General features: G+C 40.4%; 1 protein-coding gene across 1 annotated transcript in view; it reads right to left on the bottom strand.

Moving 5' to 3' along the window:
• Positions 1 to 498: 498 nt before the first annotated feature.
• LAMA4 (laminin, alpha 4) overlaps positions 499 to 22,417 on the bottom strand; it is a gene marked incomplete at both ends in the record, with an annotated part of 36,712 nt that continues 14,793 nt past the window's right edge. The window contains 15 exons of the mRNA XM_010155575.1: positions 499 to 654; positions 1,492 to 1,681; positions 3,127 to 3,320; positions 4,051 to 4,204; positions 4,893 to 5,057; positions 6,357 to 6,490; positions 8,044 to 8,181; positions 9,282 to 9,417; positions 12,750 to 12,892; positions 14,104 to 14,235; positions 16,825 to 16,996; positions 18,134 to 18,267; positions 20,389 to 20,551; positions 20,886 to 21,028; positions 22,079 to 22,252. Coding sequence (XP_010153877.1) covers positions 499 to 654; positions 1,492 to 1,681; positions 3,127 to 3,320; positions 4,051 to 4,204; positions 4,893 to 5,057; positions 6,357 to 6,490; positions 8,044 to 8,181; positions 9,282 to 9,417; positions 12,750 to 12,892; positions 14,104 to 14,235; positions 16,825 to 16,996; positions 18,134 to 18,267; positions 20,389 to 20,551; positions 20,886 to 21,028; positions 22,079 to 22,252 — 2,328 coding nt within the window. The remainder of the gene's footprint in view (positions 655 to 1,491; positions 1,682 to 3,126; positions 3,321 to 4,050; positions 4,205 to 4,892; positions 5,058 to 6,356; positions 6,491 to 8,043; positions 8,182 to 9,281; positions 9,418 to 12,749; positions 12,893 to 14,103; positions 14,236 to 16,824; positions 16,997 to 18,133; positions 18,268 to 20,388; positions 20,552 to 20,885; positions 21,029 to 22,078; positions 22,253 to 22,417) is intronic.

Here is a 22,417-nt window from a genome sequence, read left to right on the forward strand (position 1 = left end):
AGCCAAAATCAGCACAGCACATAACACTAAAGGTTACCTTGAAGGAGACTTGGTTATGTTAATTTTTGGTTTAATGCTCCTTTCCATACATTTCAGTGTCCAAGATGTAGAGCAGAATCCTGACTTCTTAGGTACAGTCTTAAAATAGAGGTACTACGACAACACTAAAATCTCTCCAAAACTCATCTGTATCTCAGACTTTAGGGTGAACTGATCTCACCAATCTTTACCTGTCTCATCTAAGCTTCGATGTCACTAGGATTCCTCTGTTCCTCAGAGACCACTGGCTTTCCAGTTGCTGCTGCAAGTCTAAGGAAGTCTAGCCCAGGTACTGCCAGTGCAGCCATGTGGGAGCTTTGCCATCCACCTGAACTGAGCTGTGTGCTCCTCAGCACGCTGAGGACTCAGATTGTAATTTGCTTTTGCCTGAACTGATCCCTACAGTTAGCTTTTGCATTACACAGAGGTAGGGGATGATGTAATGGGTGTCTGCTTTACCTGGATATTTTTTACAGCTTTTCCTGGAGCTACACCCCCAATGTAGAGCGGTTTCGTGACTTGCCAAGTATCAGCATTACCGCTGAAAGGTTCTTCCAGTACTCGGAGACCATCAATTGTCAAGCGACCAATATTTTTGCCTCTAATAAATATCACCTAGAAAGGGAGGAAAAAAATTTGGAAGTTTACTTTCATCTGTTGAGGGAACACTCCCAGGCAGTGGAAAAAGATAAGAAGTTTGAGAAAAGCTTGGGAGTGATACTCTACAGGCTTGTTTTATTAACTGCCAATATTCTTTGCTGGACCACACTTTTTTCATGTTCGTGTAAAGGCTAGATAGTAAATCTGCTGTCTTTATTTCGTTTTGGTATATAAGGCAGAGGTAGAGTGTCACCAAGTCTACTGAGATCTGCCTATCTTATGTTTGCACATGTGATTCATTGCTACAGTGCAATCACTGTTAGCGTTTCTGTGGTCTTTGCCATTTTGCTTTAAACATTTAAGTGCCCAAGTTAGGAACTTAGTAGCTGTAGACTTCCTCTGTAGTTAGAGTGTAGAGAGAGGTGTAGAGGGAAATTCACCTTGACCCCTAAAATAGTATTTTTATTTTCATAGACTACAGAGGGATCCTAAGATGACTCTGCTCCTTGCTTAGGCATTTCAAAGAAGTTTGCTGAACAGAATTATCCTAGTCTTTCCTTTCCTGGCTAGTGTAACTCTTAGTTGTCTCACTGTTAGACTTGTTTCTGTCACTTCTGTTCAGCTGTTAGTGTCGGGCATTGCTGGATTTTATAGCTGATTCACTTTCCTGTCCCTGGTTCATGACTTGATAAAATGCCACATCAAAGATTTAAAATATTGGCAGAAGCTTCTCAATGTAAAGGTGTGGTTATGAACACATGAATGAAAACTGTCTGAGCTGTCACACTAGCAGTGTCATTACTGCAGCCTTGACAGCATGTGCCATCATAATGATTGCTTTCTTCTACTTACGTTGTGCCAAAGGCCATCATTGTATTTTTCTTGGCTCTTAATCCTTATCTTCTGATGACCAGCATTAAACATAAAAATGAGTTGACCATGAGCAACGAAAAGGGCCATGAAGTTGGTCTCTTTTTGATCCGAGATGTAGAAAATCATTCCATCAGATGAATGAGTTTTCAGATTGATAGAGAACTGAGCTCTGGCACATATAAACACAACATTAAAATTAGAGCAGATATAATTGACTTAAATCTAACTGTAGTAAGGGAAATAGCGAGATTGTCCTCTCGTCTAGAGGAATGTACATCTCTATGATGGAAGTGGTTTTCTGAGAAATATTCTGTAGTGTTGTTTGGAGCAGAAGTCAAACTTGAAGAAGAAACTGCCTTGCAAAGAACTTGTTTTCAGAAGTTAAAATCTCTGGAGTGAATAAAATCAATACAGACCACCAATAACTGACAGTGTATACACTGCGTTTCCATTCCTGTTGAACAGCAGTGTTGGGGGGGCTTGTTAGCTGATAGCATGGTGGCCTGGCAGCTCACGAATCTTTAATTTTATTCCAGACCCACTGCTAAGCTTCTCCTTCTTTGTAGTTCCTTGGAAAGTCCAAGGCAACATGGCAAGTCATACCAACTTGGTTTGACACTGTCAACAGTGAAGATTTCTTGAGTGATTGGTATTGTTACTTTGGGTCTGAAAAATGGCAAAGCTGTACTGGTGGACAGTGCCAGAACTGATCAGTCCTGCTTCTCATGTCAGGTGACTAGCCTAGCTTCCATTCTTTGTATTGCCTGAAGGTTCTCTATGTTCCCCATTGCCTGTGTGTGTACATTCAACACACACTTAGGCCCTTGCCAATATCGATTGTTTTAAAACATTGCAGGTCACTCTTATTTTAAAAAGCACATTACAATGATGAAGCTCTAATAACAGTTGTAAAGCAAATATATCTTGTAGGGATGAAGAGTCAGAGTTTGGGTTCTCCTTCTTCATATGGGCACCATCAGGACTGCCCTAAGTAAAACACTATTGAATTAAAAGAAGTGTAATGCCTTTTTTTTTTTTTTAAGTCAGGAAATAGCACTCTTCTTTTCTGAGTTAGTGGTCTGGTATGCTTCCAGGAAGTGCTGTGTTGTTGAATTTATAGTCTTTCATGGAAAGTATTAAACCAAAATCCTTTGTTGGTCATAACATACCATATGGCATATTCTGTGGGAGCCTGAGAATTAAATGTCCACAATATCTGGACTTGTATTTCCATTATGGCTTGAATTGGACATGTTTTTCATAGCTTTATGTCCTACTGCACTGTGTGTAGATTCCTGACCATTAAACGTCTGCCAAGGTCCACTCGACACATAACAGCTCCATTTATTGGTGAACTATGATGCTCTTTTCCAGCTTTGCTGTAATGCCATTGCTTCATGCATAAAGAGGCCGATGGTGGATTGCTTATATAGAACTAGCATCCTACAAGTGGGCAAGGAGACACATTTCTTTAATATACAATGCAGATCAAGACTCCGCAAAAGGGATGTAATTGGAAACACTCTATTTATTGCACTTGCTCAACTGAAACACCATTTAATGTATCTGTCTCCTCCCCAGTGCATTTAACTTTTATTTCTAAGGTCCTGTTACCTTTCACTGAAATCCTCTGGTATGTGATCAAATTCTTGCCGGCTGTTTGCTGTTCCTCCAAACTGATAAGCATGTTCAGTTGCCTTGGGATTCATGGGCAAGTGACACTGAGGGTCTCTTTGCATATTCGCTTCTTGATACAATTTTTTGAGGCCAGCTGAAGGCTGTGAAATCTTGTCTTTATCTCTTCCCGCCTTCATAGAAAGAGAACCATTAACCAGGCATTTTAACTAAGACTGGACAAAATAAAAAGAACAGTATAATTTATATATAAGCTAGTAATATATTTTTTTCCTTACAAAAGTACCAGGAATGGTTCTAAGTCAATTTTTCCATGGATGGATGTACTATAGATGCTGATTTAGGCCAGAAGAAGGCATAAACAGAATACTTAACGTAGCTAACAATTACAATTCAATTATTTTGCAGTTTTCCTAATTGAATCTTTTCCTCTCTGCTTTTGATGATATCAGCTATACTATAGGCATAGGAGGACATGCTTGGACTAGAAGTTCTGCATGCTGGGAGAGGGCTTTTCTTCATATTTATATTAATGCATGCTAATTGTACCCAGTAGAAAAAGGCACACAGAAGTAGCTGAGAACAGATGCAAACTTACTGCCTTTAGGATACAGAAGAAATCAAGAAGGCTTGTTTCTGCAGTACTTTTTTTAAGATGTTACAAATTTTGGTTTACAGTTCTAGTAAGACAAAATGATGCAAGTGTAGGCCAGATAGATTGGATCAGGACAGTGGTTTGCAGTGATGGAATATATAAAGGAATATGATAATTTCCTTCATATATTTGAAATATTTTTCCTGTGGTACATTTTAGATCCATGAGTTAGAGAATTCCCAATCATGACACAGTTTGTATCAACTTTGGAAAACTCTAGGGTGGTACTAGGGTGATTTGTACCAAACCTTTTTATTACGGTTTCCTTCGGCTTTTGATGAGTTCTTTCCTTTCTTATGGAGAAGAGGAACTGGAGGAGATTCAACAGGGCATCCATACAAAGAAGTCTGAACTTTCTCAGGGTACTGCTGGAAATCTTCCACTTCAACCTCTTGATCCAACCTGTGTTTCAAAGAGGGGATGACAAGAACAGCTTTTTTACAAGTGTTGGAACTATCTTCATAAAAAACACAGAATTTTACATTTATAGTTCAAATGATGTTCGGCTGGATTTTTTTTAATTCTTGGATCATGGATAAAAGTACAAATTTATGAGTCAATGTTTGGGTAATGTCGGCTGCCTCAACTACTCTGCCTGTTGTATCCATGCTTGCAGAAACAGTCTCAGTCTGCAGCATCAAATTCACTTTAAAATCTTCAATATAAGAACATCTCATAAAGTGATTAAGATCAACGAATTCTGACCATTTTCACTTGACCAAACTCCTAACTTCCCCAGCTTCTGTGAGATGCTTCAATACAATTTTGTTTCAAATGCAGAGCTGAAAACTACATAATATAAATGTAAATTACAGCCATGAAAATTACACATTGCACCACCAGCATTAGCAGGTGCAGTACTGAAAGCTGACTTACATCGTTATTTTCACTTTAACAATATCGTAACCTATCAGGTCTGTGCCAACAGATTCTACAGCAAATAAGGCAAGAATCTTATTCACACATACTGTCTAGTTTCACAAAATGAGAAAGAGATTTTTATTGTGACAGTAAGTCCGTTCTCTTGAGCTGCTATGTGAGCTGTCAGGCAGGGGCAGCCTGGCAATGTGTTTGGGCGGATACGACGCACCTAGTGAAGTAAGCGTTGCTTATGCAGCCAGTGAAGTTGGCTTGCTGCGTTCTGAGGGGAGAGCCGCCAAAATAAAACTTCTTTACGCTGTCCGGACTTTTCCCAGCACTGTCCTTGGCTGGATTCTTCTTGCTTTGTTTGTTGTCATCAACAGTCAGCTCGTATCTGCAAAGACAAAGCATCTGTTTTGTAGGCCAGTTTCAGAAATGTCAATGGCAGTGGTTAGACAGCATGTTACATGCACCCAAAGTGCTCCATGCTGTGTATACATCACTGAACACCTCGCTTACAGCTGTGCAACAAGTACCAGTGCAATTAACCCACTGGCAAAGTTGAGTCCAGAGGCCCATGCATTTCATAATATCCTGGGGTTAATTGTAAAGTTCAAAAAAATACAGTCCACTCAGTGAAGAGAGAGAAACTAACGGGTTGCTAATAAACGGATGGAGCCACCGCTTGGGTAAAATAAGATCTAAGCACATGCTAATCTTTCTTCTTTATGCACCTAGTCCTTCTCTTCCATCACAGTACACTGGTGTTTGAACTTATTTACCTCTTTTGATTTTACAACACAATAATTGCCACCTAAGTCAGGAAGGCCTCTATTGCTTTAATAAGAAAGTAGCATAACTAAAGCCTCAGTCACTGAATTTGTTTGGCAAGTTTAGCATTCAGCACACTCAGGGTAACATGACAGTCCCCAGTGCTATTCCAAAGCATCTCTTCGCACCTTCAGCTTTTCAAACTATGTTTCTTGGATGTCAGAAGTCATAGGTACAAATCTCCATTTCTCTAAAGAAACTGAAAATGACCTGGTTGTATCTGCAAAGGCAAGATTCTTCAAGAAAGATGCTTTGATTATTTGACCTTCTAAGAAAAGTCTAATCATATAAAACAACAGTAAAACATACCAATAAAACAATACTTTCATTTTTTTTTAAGAAGCACATAATGAGAGTTATTCCCTACTGCTGTATTTAGTTTTACATTTATGTATTTCAGTGCTAAAAATATTTTAAACATGTTCCACTCTACATATCCCAAATGAGTGCTTTTTTTTTTTTTTTTGAAGGTGCCTCAATTACTTCAGGGTCAATTTGGGATTGCTTTAATTGCTTGAACAAATCAGAACAATCAATCCTAAAAAAATCTCATACTAGTGTTAAATTTTATTAAACTGCTTTCATACTGGAGGACAAAAAAAAGGACTAAGGTTTCAGAAAAAAAATTAGGTTAGTTGTACTAAAAATTCCCAGCACCTCATGCATAGGCCAAGCTGGCCAGTTTTCAAACACATGGATCTTTGGTTTTGTATTATTTTTTTAACTGAACTGATCAGTTAAAAATGCCACATAAAAAACTGCACTTAAACATCACTTTGACAGTGAATATTAAATGATAATGTTATTTACATGTATATTTATATTCTAAAGGTAGGGAATAAAAGATGCTGGACAGCTTTACCTTTCTGGGGTGACAGAAGTAATGACAAAGTGTGTTTTTCCATCGTTGTAATTTCGGTCTGGTGATTGAATTTTGGTTCCACTTGCATTTAAAACCACAGCACCTCTGTCCATAGAGATGGATAATACATCTGACTGAAATACAGACAAAAATATCTTCATAAACAAGTGTAACACAGAAAAATTAGCAGTTCTGTACCTTTTCCTGTTGTATTTATTTTTCTTCCTGCTGTTTTCCCAGTTGTGCTTTATTTGCAGAAAGGTATACCGAGAGGCAAAACAGGAGATGATCTCATTAGAATTGATTTTCTTGCTGTTTTTTAAGCCTGAATTCTGGGAATTCTGCTGCTCATTGTCTCACGTATCTGTCATATGAGCTCCTTCTGTCTAGCAAGGATGTATGATGTTTACATTTCATTTGTGGTTCTGGTACCCCAGTACTGTATAGAGCAGCTGTTACTGCAAGTTTCCTGCCGTCATAACACCAATACATTTTTTCCTTTTCCTAATTCCCTCTGATCAGATGTATTCAGTCACTCAGAATGATCTCAGAGATGACCTGCTGTCTGGGTCAGGCACACGGGATCACTGTGCCACATAGCAGGGATATTGTCTGTTCCATCAGAGCAAGCACTGCTCCTGTGCACTGGTAGGAATCCTCCTGTCTCATTCTGTCAGGTGCTAAGTAGCTGGACCTCTGTTTGTTAAGTAGGGCACTTGGCACTTGGCAAAGGATTAGAGCTTTTCAGTTAAACCAGAAGTGGTGAGTAAGGCCTCATTTATGCAAACAATGTGCATAACTGACATGGTTACTGATTTCAGTTTAAGGCAATACTCCAGACTGTGAAATGTAACAGTTCAGGAGTGGTTACTGATGTCATACAGCCTTTCCTGCTGCAATGCTGATGTTCCACAAGTATGGCAGAACAGACGTTGGGGGGTGGTTGCAAATGTTCTGTCATCTACGCTCATGCTTGCCGCAGATGTCAGTGTGAGCCTGCAGGATCTTGGAATTGCTTTGGCTCACACAACATCTTGGGAATGCAAGTCTATATTTCTGCTTGGGAGTGCAAGTCCATATTTCTGCCCATGTCACACCTCTGAGGGCACATTTAGAGTAGCCTGGCTTCCTGTAGCTGCAAGGAGCCATCCTCAAGTGCAGTTTTTCCCAGTTATGCATGGAGGTCTAATTACCATCTGGGGATACAGGCAGCTTTCCAAGTGATTTCTGTAAACTCAGCAATGCTCAGAATACCATCCCACTAATCCAAACAAACTTTGTCTTTGCTTCTAAGGGATTTTCTGGGTGGAAAATGTCAGGCCTTTAATATTATTTGTACTTTGGTAGCACCTACAGGTCCGAACAGGGATTGCAGTGCTGCTGAGCACAGTCAGATCCAGTGCTTTTCTGCCCTAAGGACTGTATTGAGCACCAGTGGATGCATGTTAATTCTAGGCATGCGATCAAATCATGTTTGCAACATCAAAATAATGTCTAGGCATTGCTGGTTTTCACCCGTAGGTCGCATGTGAACTGTGAAAATGAGGCCGTCAGTGAATGGTTCTGTACTGCGGGCTGCTTTCTCTTTTTATGAAAACACGAAGTGAGACGTGTTACTCCCGTAGTATTCCCCTGGGAAACAATGCAAGGATAAAATAAAACAAACTGTACAGAAATGTATCCTCACCCCTTCAGAATAGTAGAACAGCAGCCCGTTGGGCTGCAATGTCCGGAAATTAAAGCCTCCTTCAAATTCACTGAAGAGGGACACTTTTTGGCTTGATGCAATGAAACTCTCTCCATTGAAATACGCTTTGCGGGACATCTGTGTATGAAATAAAACAAAATTACACTAAACTGCAGAAAACATTCAAATAATGTAAAGAATGAAGCAATTTTTTTTTTTTTAAAGATGCAATCAGTTCAGTTCTACAAAAATGTCAATTTTTCCTCCATGTCTTTACCTAATTTATGTAAGTTTTTGCTCGCTTGCTGTGAAAACCTGAAGCAAGTGTAGCAGTTTTTAGACAGTGTAAGCCAAATTGTTCTCAGTTTCCTGGGATTCTTGGCTCCATCCTAAGCCTGCTGATGTTAGTGAGCATGAAGAGGGTCTCAGAGAGGGGGGGGGTCTCAAGCTCCTGTCAGAGCTGTGTGGCACTGAGTCAGCACCCCAACATGTGCTCTTTTAGTTTGTGTGCTGTACTGAGTGCTGGTGTGGGGGGCTGGCCATGGCAGGCTGAGTCTGTGAAGGAAAGGTGGGTCTGAGGTAGGACAAATTGCAGGTAGCTCCCGTGCAGACAGAGTGTGAGGGGTTCTACAAGTGGTGGGCTCCTTCATCTTCACAGGTTTGCAGCATGGCTGCAAACACTCTTTAGATTTACCAGCCTTGCACTGTAATGAACAAATGATGAATAAGGGACGGGATTAGAAACCAAATGGCAATTTTCTCAGTGTTAATGCTGGTGCAATTTGTTTATGTGTCACAGAGGAATAAATGGCCTGATGCAAGGGGAGAACTTATTTGAAGGGTGAATATCTTGCTGTCTTTTTCATTTCATATAGCTGTATTAGCATGCATGTGAAGACAATTCTCCTTATTTCTTTAAGAAAGAACAAATTATATTTGAATATTTCCGTTAAGAATACAGCACACAATTTATTTCAGATCCAGTTTTGACACTGCAATCTGAAATATGATGAGAATATTAAGTAAAACATCTGTGCTGTAATCTAGGGTGAAAATTGGATAGTATGTCAGCAAACTTAACACATACACCCCCACCTCACCACCTCCGCCAGTCAATGAGTGCATTGTCATTTCCTTGGTTCAAGACTTTCTTTCCATTGTTTGGAGTAAAACTCAAGCTCACAGTTAGATCCGTTACCAAAATTTTGTTGTTATCTCACAAATGATGTTATGCTTACCAGTGAATCCTCTGGGCACCCATAGCTGATTCCCAGAGTTCCTGGTTCTTCTAACAAGTTGAAATCCTTCTTTTGGAACTGGAAACCCTTCATACAGCCTTTAAAGCCAATACTTCCTGCCAGATGTGAACTAATGCTGTTGGAAAACAATGCCAAACAAGTTGCAGTTAGAGAGCCCTTGCCTTTATGAACAGACTTTTACTGCTAAGGTGTTACAAAAAACTTGGGAGAGCCTCACTCGTTTGCCTCACTAGTGCCCAATTCCTGCATCTTTATGTAAAACAACTAAACCACATTATGTGTTTTGAAAAGTCAAGATGCATCAGATGTAATAAATGTTATGGGGAAAATATATGAGAGTTCAGAGAGGAGATCCATATGGAGTAACTTTAAAAAGATAAAAATAGCTGCTGAAATGAAAAGTCTTATTTATAAATGGATTTCTACCCACTTGGAGTGAAAATCAGTGGATTTCTATCTCCATTTTTTTAGCATTTTAGAAAAGTTCTGGTTTAGTTTTCTTGTCTTGCTTTTCCTAGCAAACTCCAGTGTTGTTTTGGGAAGCAAATGGGTCTCTATTTAACAAATAATAACAGAGGTCAGGGAAGTAGGAGTAAATACTGATTGCTGATGTGTGGGGTTTACATAGTTGTAAATGAGAGCAGCAGATGGGCTTCCAGGATCCTTGTTATATCATATTTGAGGTGGATAGCACAGCTGCTATCCCAACTGCTTCTGTTCCCTGCTCAGTTTTTCAACTCTGCCTCTCACCAAGGTATCACAGCATTAAGGCACAGGGCAAAGATAATTGAATTTATCCTCACAATACTCAGGAGATAACTGGAGAATAAATGTACTGAAGGAGTGAATGTGAAATGCAGAGTTTTGACCTGGTTGTGCTTTCTGCAGGATGGACCTTAGCAGTGGGATTCTTCTCACTTCACATGTGATGACACTGACAGTGTTGACATCTGCTTCTGGGCTAGCTGCCTGTGAGTTATCTCATTGTAAGGTAAACACGACAAATGAATCAGACTCTGAACACGCTAATTTTTCTGCATTGGCGAAAAGTGGACCATCAGGTGAAGTAGCACAGATGAACTTGTCTGAAATAAGGTGAGAGGAGGAGCACTGTAGGGGCTTCACCTGCTTCTAAGCAAAATCAACAGGAAGGAAAAATCATCAGGAAGACTCCTACCATCCTCACTGGGATTTGGATCAGTGTGGGGTGTCAGTCAGCCAGTTTAATCTCTACTCTGACTGACCATGTGATTAGCTGGATGCCACAAACATGCCTTTCCGTTAAATGCTGTTAGCGTAGCAACATTTTCTAGGAGCAACAGGAACTATAGAAGATAGGTTTTAACCTGAAGAAAGGCTTCTGAGTTCCTTAACAGTTCCCGGCACCCAGCGCTCCTGCCTCCCCTTAGCTTTCTGCTTTTTCTGCAGTGACTGAGTTGGGAGAAAAATAACATATAATGGTACTTCCAGATTCATTTATTTGGGAAAGAAGGCAATTGACAGAGGAACGTGCTGTTGAAGCAAGTGAGAATAGACTGCTTTGAAAGAATATTGAACTCCTTCTTTAAGACTGCAGCTAGTTTCCCCCCTTGCTGCTGCCCTACGATGTCCGTCAAATATAAATCATTCTAGAAAAAGAAACCATAAATATCAGTAGTAGATACTAGTAGTAGTAGATAAATAATAGCAGATCATCAGTAGATATAATTGTTAGGTTATGTAGATATAATTATTAGATTATGCTCCTGATGAAAATGGAAAGATGTTGCTACATTTGGTCCATACTTCTTGCTGTTTACCCTTGTCATGAGAACCAAAGCAGGGTAGATGATCCAAGGCAAAGGTGTAGCTCTATACTTCAGTATAAAATTTTCCATGTTATAATTAGTTGTATTTTTACAATGCCTATGGATTTTTTTTTTTCTGATATGACTTGTTCATTAAGACACTGTTTCTCCTGCTGTAACAGTACCTTTCGGGTGTTTTGCAATTTGGCCACAATTCACTCAGAAAACTGCAGGCACAATTCTTGTGATTTATCTTGTATCCTACATCTGTGAACAAATTTAGTCTGCCATGGAGTTGCCCAATTGCCTAGGTTTCTAGGTCCTTCTGGGCTTTTTTAGTGTTCTCTAGGCTTGATTAACCAAAGTAATTTTCACTATCCTTTTGTGCTTTGTTTCTAGATCATTAATGTGTTTAATACCAGCCCTAAGAGAGATCCTTTGGGCATGTGCTGCAGACTTTTTATACTGTGAGATTTGAAGAGTTACTTTGTGTCCTATTTTCTTTTTCCCACCTGCTTTCTCATCCCTTCCAGCCTTTCCCCCTTCCACCCCACTGATTTTCTTAATAGCCCCATATGACAGACCTTTGTAAAGAAGTATTTGAATGGCCAGCTAAATTGTATACTCTGCTTCTCCCTTGCCCACCGTTTTGTTTGCATGTTCAAATAATTGCATGGGATTGAAAGGCATAATTTTCCTTTACGAGAAGTTTGTCCCCATCTTAAAAGCTTAATCTGTAAGTGTTTTATGTCTCAGACATCATTTATCGATTCAACAGGCTCTCCTGACAACAAAATAAGGTTTCAGGAGATTTACTACTAATTCCTAGAAACTATTGTGCAACATTTGCTATCTTCAAACCCACCCCCCTCCTTTTTTTTTCTTTTACATAGAGAGTATTTTAAAGACAGATGGTATTTCTGTTAGCAGTTGTGACACTTAAAACAGCAGCTGGAGCCCTTCTAAAAATGCTGGCCTTGCTGTCTGACCCCGGGAATGAATACTGCCTGTCAGAAGAGCACCCCCTTCTTGAAGCAGCCAGCCTGCTCTCCCGGAGTGTGACCTTGGTCCGGCAGATTCCCACTGCAGGAAATGAGGGTTATACAGTCTACCGAGATTAAGCTTGGTTTCTGTCAAATGGTATGATGGGAAAATGAGACTACTTCTTTTCTTCCCACGCCCACACAGAGCCAGCTGACCTGGGTCTAGAGGGACACTGGGATGGATCAGAACTGAAGTGCATAGTAGGAAAAATGTAATTTTTAGATTTGAAAACGCAGTTGGCAGAGGGTTTTGATCCTTCAGCTAGTGCATTGCTATTCTACAAGGATCACTTTTTGCAGAGCAAGGAGAAATAGTGATCCTGGATATTCATGTGTTCTTTGAAAATGCCTTTTTGTTTTAAAAAGACAATAGTTTCTGTTACCCTTACTAAAACTAGACCAGTTTCAACAGAGTTTACCTGTGGTGGATCAAGCCTAATCCTTGGTGCTCAGAGTTCTGAGAGACATTTAGAAGAGTGCCTGAGGGATTGTTTTACATAACATGTTGAAACTGGGAAAAAATGTTTTATTGTAAGCCCTTCAGCACAAGTCATACAACATAACTTAAATATGGTGATTACTTGGAGATGGTGATTGAATCCCAATTGTAAACCAACCTGGAGTGCAAGATCTCAGCAGGTGCTCCTCCAATGTAGATGTCTGTGAATGGCATTGCTGTTCTTTCATTGTCCACACTTTTTATATGTCGTCTGTCTACTACCAAGATCATCTTCTTTGAATTGTGATATATAATAGAAATCTGAAATGAAAAACATGCGCTTAAAAGTGGCCAAAATGTCATCTTTTGTAAGTTGTCATGGTGATTTTGTAAAATTGATTGCATCTTTATATCTTTTTGTTTGAAAAGTTTCTCCCATTTATCAAAAAAGTTGTTTGCAAATCAGGAGGGGCTGACAACAATTGCTAGCAGGGAATTTATTTTGATGTCACAATTTCTCTGATGACTGAAAAGCCAGGATATTTCACTTATGAGTAAATCCACATGGAAGTACCCCGCAACTGATTTTATGCTGTGGCATATAGATAAGCTCCGTTAACTTCAGAGTACTTTCTTGATTTATACAAGAAGTTAAGGCATACTTCTTAAAAAACTTACTTCATTGCCAAAGCTTAAAAGACAGTTGTGCTCTGCTTAAACAGGGTGAACAGAACTGTAGCTGTAGTTGTGGATCAGGAATCAGATTTTGAATTTACATCAGGTAAATGGCAGGAGAAACAAGCCACTAAGGGGGATTTGCTACTGTTACTGTCACAGTTATACTGGCTTAAAGCAAATTCTCTTAAACCAAATGCAAGTAGATATTTTAGATCTGCCAAAGTCCCTAAAATACTATGCATATAGAAAAGACGGCTGTCAACTTAATTCTCCCTTCAAATGAAATGGGAAATGCAATATTTCATAGAACCATAGAAGGATTCACAGAATGGTTTGGGTTGGAAGGGACCTTAAAGACCATCTAGTTCCAATCCCCCTGCCATGGGCAGGGACACCTTCCACTAGACCAGGTTGCTCAAAGCCTCATCCAGCCTGGATTTCTTCTAACACAACGCAAAACAACTAAGGTGGTCAAGTTAACATAATGACATGTTCTTAGTTGAGGGAAGTATTTGAAGGACATAGTTGTCCTGGATATAATTTTGTTTTGAATTGATAACACTTTTTTCTCTCAAGGACTGTCCCATCCTTGACTAGTAATACACATATCCTGTCCACAAGCAGTGATTTACCAGGAGGAAGGGGAGCCTTCTCTTTCCACCGCAAAGTAGTGGTGGGACTTGCATGTGCTCTTTCATATACAAGACAGACATGCACTCTACTGCCTGCTCTACTGCATCACCAACTGGCTCCTTATCCTTTTGCTCCTTTCATTGGTGTTTTAGCAAATTATTGCTGCTTTGGAGCTGCTGGAATAGCTGGTCAAATGGCTGTGTTTGCAACAGCATCTCTACCTCATGAAATTTAGCATCGTTAATCTGAGCCTTCTTCATCGAGTCCTCTAGCAGCACAGGGCCGGTGCTGAAGCCAAAGTCATAGCGGAGGTACAAGAAACCATTGTGCATCTCAAGGCTGAAGAACATACTCTGCATAAAACAAAATAGCAGTCAGAAAAGCACTGTGATTGTGGCAGCAATTAAAAACATTAGTAAACAGTGTTATGAAAGTGTCTGACATTGTGAAAAGCATGCTGGGAAAAAAGTCTTTTAATTTGCAAAACTGCAACGTGGTTTCTGAATTACTTTACCTATATAATATATGTGTACATATACACATGCACACATAATTGTTTGATAAACAGCACTTATTTGAAGACCTGGTGAACTGGTTCCCTGTAGGAATAGTACTTGATAGCACAGTAATGTCAATGTTCTTTACCAGCAAAGTATTCCTGATGCAAACACATCTATTTACTGTCAAAGTAATACCACATGCCCCAAATGAAAGATGTTATACTCGTAAAAGCAATGCTGTGCTAGAATGGCTGTATCTGCACTAGCAGCCCTTGTCACAACACCTGTAATAGCTCAGGATTATATCTTTTCACAGCCCTGATCAGCACTGATGTATTGCCGAAGGTTGAGCAATAGCTAGAGTGTATTTACTGTGTATTTGGTTTCTGGATTTCCTGACTATTCCTGCTTCATGGTTTGGCTTCTGTTTCTTGGCTGGGTGACCTGAACTTTATAAACAGGAGCTCTATTTGAGAAAATGTTTAGGGAGTGCTTGAAATGAAGATGTGTACTGCAGAATTACCCTTGTTCCAAATGTGAACATAAAGAAGCAGAAAGGATGGTTTACAGCAACTGTGCAATTGGGTTAATGCTTTAATGCTAATGTTTGTCTTCTTAGCTCCTAGTGTTCATGCTGTTGTTCCCATGCTTAATGGAAACATGGGAACAATAATTCTCAAAATACTACTCTAGGCCAAGAACTGCTGTCTCTGACACAAATGAGTCCTCAGAAGTTATTACTTAAAGTAGTCAAAGTAGGTTTTAATCTAGCACTTTAAAATGGAACTGCAGCTTGGGTTTGTCTTGAATAGCTTAAATTTGAAAATGAAGCAGGAATTACATTAAAAATATTTATGAGCTGTCTCTGCAGAAGTGAATAATGGGCCAGCTTACACAGTCTTTCTAAAAGTGACTTTCATAGAATCATAGAATCATTTAGGTTGGAAAAGGCCTTTAAGGTCATAAAATCCAACCGTTAACCCAGCACTGCCAAGTCCAGCACTACATCATGTCCCTAAGCACCACGTCTTTTAAATACCTCCAGGGCTGGTGACTCAACCACTTCCCTGGGCAGCCTCTTCCAATGCCTGACAACCCTTTTGGTGAAGAAATTTTTTCTAATATCCAATCTAAACCTCCCCTGGCACAACTTGAGGCCATTTTCTCTTGTCACTTGGGAGAAGAGACTCTCTCCAACCTCCTTTCAAGTAGTTCTAGAAAGTGATAAGGTCTCCCCTGACCCTCCATTTCTCCAGGCTAAACACCCCCAGTTCCCTTAGCCACTCCTCACAGGACTTGTGCTCCAGACCCTTCACCAGCTCCGTTGCCCTTCTCTGGACATGCTCCAGCACCTCAATGTCTTTCTTGTAGTGAGGGGCCCAAAACTGAACACAGTACTTGAGGTGCAGCCTCACCAGTGCTGAGTACAAGGGGACAATCACTTCCCTAGTTCTGCTGGCCACACTGTTCCTGATAGAAGCCAGAATACTATTTGCCTTTTGGCTTTGAGCAGTCATGGTCTTCCACAAATTCAACTTGACTGCAGTTTCCAACGTACAAAGTACATATATCTCCAAAAACCTCTTGACATTTTTGCTTGGAAGAAAAATAACTGTTCTGAAAAAGAGGCTGTTAAGCTTTTAACAGCAGTTGCTTAGTCCAAAACCTCCTAAGAGCAAAGGTTAGTGGTGGCATGTTATGATGCAGAGCAAATTTCTCCCCACAGCTCAATGTAGTGGTAGATGTAGGTGTCTAGACAAGTGGGCTGCATCTACATAGTAAAATATTTACTGTGGCTTTACCAAATTGTAATCCACACAGGATTGGGAGCTTGATGTGGAGATGCCCAAAGACAAAAATATCTGAGTTTGTCTTCAGAGGATATTTACATGTGAAGTCTACTTTCTTCAAACCCTCACAGACTTTGCATCACCTTAAAACTTTTGAAAAGTTGGTGGTATTTGGATCAAGCCTTTTTATTTGGGCTACTTTCTATTTTCAGTAACTTAAATAAATATTTAACTCTAGTACAGCCTGAGACACAGTTATGAAGGGACAGCTACCACAAAGTGGCCACATTATAGGTGCTCACAGAAAATTGCTATTGCTTTCATTGTGCATTCACATTTAAATGAAGGTAATCTACTGGGCTGAACTGGAGTCTCTCTCAAAGTGTCATCACAGGGTTATGACTGGTCTGAAGTCCTGACTATCTCTGAATCAGAGCAGAGTCCAGCTCTGGTCCTTGGCTTCCTGGGGCCTTTCTGGGGCTTTTTCCAGTTCTCTCCTAATGTATACATGCACCAGGATGAACATAAAGCAGTTCTCTTTCCAGAAGTTAAATGTAAGGACATAAGCTTTTCGGATTTTCTGTGATATTGTAAGTACTGGAGGATTTGTTGTGCTCATGGATAAAGACTACCAGTTGGATTTGGTACTCACCCCATTAATCATCAACAGGATCAATCCGTTGTCTGTAGGTGTTCGAACTTCTATGTCAAACCGAGTCACCTGGCTGAATCTTCCCCTTCTCTCAATGTTTCTTGCCAAGGCATAGCCAGAGCCATCAAAGAAATAGCTCACAGCCCGGCTCTGAGTGAAAGCCAACTTATTTCTATGAAAAAAACAAGAAGGGAAGCAATATTTGGCATATCCGTGTTTGAATTTGGGGAAATTTAAAAGCCTCTACAAGTTAAAATACTTCCTTGAAATAATTGTTGTGAATTGCTGCTTCTTCCCGGCAGCGGTGAGACTGATGACTTTTGCTTTCAAATTCTTTCTGGCCATATTTTTCTGAAAAATAATGTGTAGCTTTGAAGGTGTGTCTAATTCCTTCATCGTTAGATTGTGCTTTTGTCCTGCGCTGTATGTAGGGAACAGGAAAATTCTTTGCTCATCCTTGTGAAGTGGCAGGCCCACAGCACCTCCTCCTTACAAGGATACACATACATTTCTATTAAGAGCTTGCCCTGTTTGTGCCAAAACCCATCTCTGAGGCCTTTAACTGAGCACGAGCTCTGCTTTCCACACGCTCTCCACATGTACTGTCCTGGAGAGCAGCAGCTTGAGCTCCCTGTGGGAATGGCATGGGAAGCAATCGTTTGCTCTGTCCCAACATTTGTTCCCATAGAGAGCTGCAAGTTTCTCTTCTGTTCTTTGGTATAGAGAGATTCTACGGTTGCTGCCTGTTGTCTGCACAAAATGCCCACCATGTCTGTGCTAAAGGAACGCGGCGGTTGGTGTTCACGTCTCCTTCAGGGGCCGCACGTCCCAGTTGGCGAATGGCTTATCTGAGGAATCTTTGCTGTGGGTCTAAGAGTGTATGGCAGAGAGAGAACTCCCGTACGGGCTTTGTGAGCTGGGGGTAGGAATGTGCCCCAGTTTACCAGGCCCGCTGGAGCTAACTGGCCATGGCTGTGTCACTGGCAGCAACAGGGTTCTGGACAGGAGCAGCCCTGTCCTAGGCAAGCAGCATGGGTGAGGAGGGAGCCTGGAGCACGCCCTAACAAACACGGCCGTGCGGACACACTCTGTTGCCCTCCTGAAAGCAGGAGCAAGTTGTGAGAGAGTTCATGGAGACACAGCAAAGATATAATTTTAACTTGTTAATGCGGCTAGGAGTTAAAAGTGGCCAAGTTCCTTCTGGGTAACTCAATATTGCCTTCACATTTGTACTCTGAAGCAGGAACGCACCACCGGGAGTGGCACTGCCTACAGCCCGGAGCAGCAGTGCCGTGGGACTGTCCCCTACCTGGCACAAGGTGGCGATGTGGCGGTGTCGATGTTATAGACGTGCTTGAAGTTGTACAGGCTGATCACGTCGTCGTTCAGGGTCGCCAGTTCCAGGCAGCCGAGGAAGCCAGGTAAGTTTAAGCTAGGAGGGAGCTGTGCAGAGGGCAAGGAAAAGGAGGAGGGTCACGCTCTTTGTGAGGGTATCATGAGAACGTTTGTGCCCGGGGTCAGTTTTGTCTCTGTGCTCTTCACATGGTGAAACAAATGGGGTGATGCTACCTTGGAATGATCTTTGCTGTCCTTATCATCATATGGCCCTTGTGCTGTAAGTTAGAGCAGAGCACACCAATGTTCTCACAGAGGGAACAGACCAGGTGAGACAACTGCAGACAGACTTCTGTCGTAGTGTTGAAAGTAGCACACACAGAAAAGAGTTAGATTTGACTAATCACTGATCTTGCTCAATGTATTTGCATCTCTCAATAGATATGCCACGTCTGATGTAGAGACATCCTTCCCTACCAGATAAACAACTTGCTACCCCGATGAAACAGAGAAATGAGAGAGCACTTTAAACCCAGGAGACCTGGATTCAAACTTGGCACCAGTGGCTAATCTTCAGTAGGTGTTATTTCCAACAGTTAGCAGGATATAGAAACTCCGTCTTTTAACAAAGGTCACTGCAAATGGAATTTAAAAAGCTGCATTGGTGAGGGGAAAAAATACAAAAGAATAAAGCTGACAGAGCTAGTGAATCATTCTTTTAGTATTAAAATACTCTGCCTTGTGGAACAGGTGTGATATTAATAACACCTCTTGTACTTCAGAGTCTGATCACTGCCAGTAACTTTTCTTCGGCTTCTCATTATTTCCATTTTGCTTCTGATATAATACTAATGGTAATACAGCAATGCAGAATATGTGTAGCTGTAAGAGAAAATGAGATTCTTGTCTGCAGCACAGATATATTTTGTAAGTTGTTTCCTTTTTTCCTTTGTTTCTTCTGCTATTCTGTTAAATTATGTAAAGTATGAGACACAACTATGATCAAGTGTTACATTTCATATTTACAAAATATATAATAGGGAAGCAAAGGAAAAAGCCATAAGCAAATAAGTCTGTATGTTAATAAATGAAAATGTGAGGTGTCCATTCCTAAGGGAGAAGAGACTCATATTCTTATAAAATAATTCCATGAATCCTTTCCTTCCCATGCCCCTTCTTATTTTCATTCACTTTTCTCCTTTCCTTTCTTCTGTCCTATTGGAGCAGACCTGAAGGATTCATTTCCTGGATTACTTTTTTTTTTTTTTTTTTTTTTTTTTTTTTTTGGGTGTGTGTGCAACTATTATTGTCTTAAGTTCTATTCCCAGGCAATTTGCACCTGGGGCTCAGTAATCTAAAATTCAAACTGTGGCATATATCTAGTAATCACAGCAGTGCAAAAGCTCAGGAATACATAAATATATTGAGTTAATCTTTGTTTTTATATTGTCAAGAGGGCTGCTTGTAAAACAGTAGTTGGATGTTTTTAGCACCTACTACAGTTAGCTTGAAGAATTTAGCGTTCTTTAAAGTCTTTCTAAGTATGTTTTCATTCAGTCATGTAATTTTCATAGCCAAGATAATGCATAACAACTTCTAAATCCAAAAAAGAGGACCTGGTATATACACAGAAGCAGGTAAGGGAGGTGCTAATTCATGCTGGCTGTGTTGAGATGGGTGCTGCTCACTAGGAACTAGTCTGAAGCAACTGTCTCACACAGGTCCTCGGACATGTTTTGCACAGGCAAGTCTTCATGCTGTTGTAAGGCTGGATTTGAACCAATGATCACTTAAACTCAAACAAAACATTGTATTACTAGTTTGCCACACTGTCCTAATATTAGTAATACATTACTTATCATTTTTGTGGCAGCTGTAAAAGAGAAGTTGTAAGCATCAAACTCATTAGCACTGGAAAAAACTGGTAGCTTGCAAACTTTGTTAAGCTGAGCTAATAGGTCTTAATTTATATGTACTACATTATGGCCAGCAAACTTTTGTCTTATTACATTTCAGAAAAATTTAACGACAGCTAACAGGAATCTGATTGTCTGACTCTATGAGATGATATGCTAGGGAAAGCAGTTTTCACCATGGCTGGAATATGGAGTCCTAGGCTGATAAATGATTAACCAAGGACATTTTATTTATAACTATTCATGTGTTTAAAGAGAAGCCCAGAAAATAGGTTTGCATTATTTAAGTCTGAATATAGAATATTTGACCAACCTTGAAGCCTGGCGGGACTCCGCCAACGTAGAAAACAGTATTTTCAGGTTCCAAATTCAGGAGAGAGCCAGGACCGAGAACTTCTCCCTTTTTGATGAACTTCTCATCAGCTGTGCTGCTAAGGCTTGGCACAGTTAAAAACATTTTGCCATGTCTTCCAATCCTGTAGAAGGGCATTGTAAGAGAAGAGTTTTGTGTTTGCTGGACTTAAAAAAGAACAAGCAAGCCTCCAACTCCAGGAAGGGTTTTTATTTCCTCACTAGAAGACTGATACCCTGGCAGGAAAAAAGGGGGAAACTACAGACACCTTATCTTCCCCCCTGTGACCTCTTGGATCGTGGCTCTCTAAAGGCAGAGAGTTTCCATTTATTTCAGCAGAAGTAGTGTCAGGCACTGAAGGCTCCTGATAAGCAGTTCTGTCCCAGCCTTTTCTGCTTTTTTGTTTCCTTTTTTCTCTTAACTGTTTGGTTTTGGGGAAATGTACATTGGCACTTTACCTCTCTATTTTGATGATGCTGAAATAAGAAGGCCAGGTGCTGACTGGCTTGGCGTCCAGAGGTATCTCCACATCTTGGCCTCCCAGATTATAAATGTACACAAGGTTGTCATTTTTAATTGCAAGACCAATGTAATTTTTTGCCTAAAACACCAATGGAGAAGGATGTCAGAGCTGCAGTATTGAAACAATTTAATGCAGAACATTAGTAAAGGGTGGGCTATGATAGACTAAATGACACTTTTAAATATGAGTAATAAACAGATGTTTCATTCTCTAATTACTTTCCTCCACCAGACAGAACAGCACAGAGAAGCATCTGATATTTTACCTCATATTAACTTTGACTGAGGTAAATACAAGGTCATGAGGTGTCTACTAGCCGTAAATTGGTAATGTTTAACGGGAAGCCTTTTGTCGGTATTTAGTGTGCAGCATCATACGTAGGAAATAGGAAGAAATATTTGTCTACAATCTAGGTATTATGCTGCAATTAAATATTCTGCCAACAGGGATTTATCTTGATTTATATTCAGTAGACATTCTTTTTTAGAAAAACAAAAAGAAAAGCCTGTCTCTTTACTCTTCCCAACTAACAGCTTTCCAGAATTATACCTGGCTTGTGAGGTGTGACTTTTCTTCTCCTAGGAACCACAGTTTAATGAATGATTTTTCATAACACTGAAGAGGGTGAGGGTGTGTGCCCTTTCTGGATGTTTCATAGCAGTGGCGTACAGAGTGTACAACAACAGCACAAGCCACAGGCAAAGACACCTGCTTATCTTGAGGGCCTCTGACCTTGGAGGTTTGGAATTGACACTGTCAGCACCATAAACCTGGTTGAAACGTGGCCCACAAAAGCCAGGCAAGTGACATTAACTGCGTCATAGCACCTCAGTACTGGCAGCGTAGATGGCAAGTATGGCTCACCGCAGTGACAATCACAGCAGCACGCTGCACAGACAGTCTAATTCGCTTCTCAGAGAGAATCCTTCATTGTTTGGGGTGAGAAGTTTCAAGGACAGGGGTCTTGGGAACCCTCACTCTTTGCTTGTCACAAAATCAATGACAGTCATATAGTAGACACCTCTTATTTTGAAACATGGAGCAGTAGTGAGAGAAAAACCAAGGGCAAATAAACTTCAAACTTTTTTTTTTTTTACTATATATAAAATAACTGTGTTATTCTCTTACATTTTTGTTTCCGAGGTACAAAATAAATCTGTCTGGAGATGCTGCCAGTTGCGGGTTGTCTTTCTGAAGCTTTATATACAAGCTCATGGAAGTGAAAGATTTCAGTTCCTCCACGTTGATCTTTGGATTGACTTCAACAGCTGATTGGCCTCCAAACATCATAGAAACTTGGACCTGCAGTTGCAAATGTGCTGTGTGAGACACGTCATTGCTGCCTGGGGGCATCACTTAAGGTAAATGTGCAACATTACTTAGCCAGCAGCCTCGCTTACTGCAAGAGTGGAGTTGGCACCTACGTATGTGCCATGCAAAATTCTATGTTTATGACAATCACTTTTG

The sequence above is a fragment of the Eurypyga helias genome, unplaced genomic scaffold (genome assembly GCF_000690775.1).
Source record: "Eurypyga helias isolate BGI_N326 unplaced genomic scaffold, ASM69077v1 scaffold46760, whole genome shotgun sequence".
Lineage (NCBI taxonomy): Eukaryota > Metazoa > Chordata > Aves > Eurypygiformes > Eurypygidae > Eurypyga > Eurypyga helias.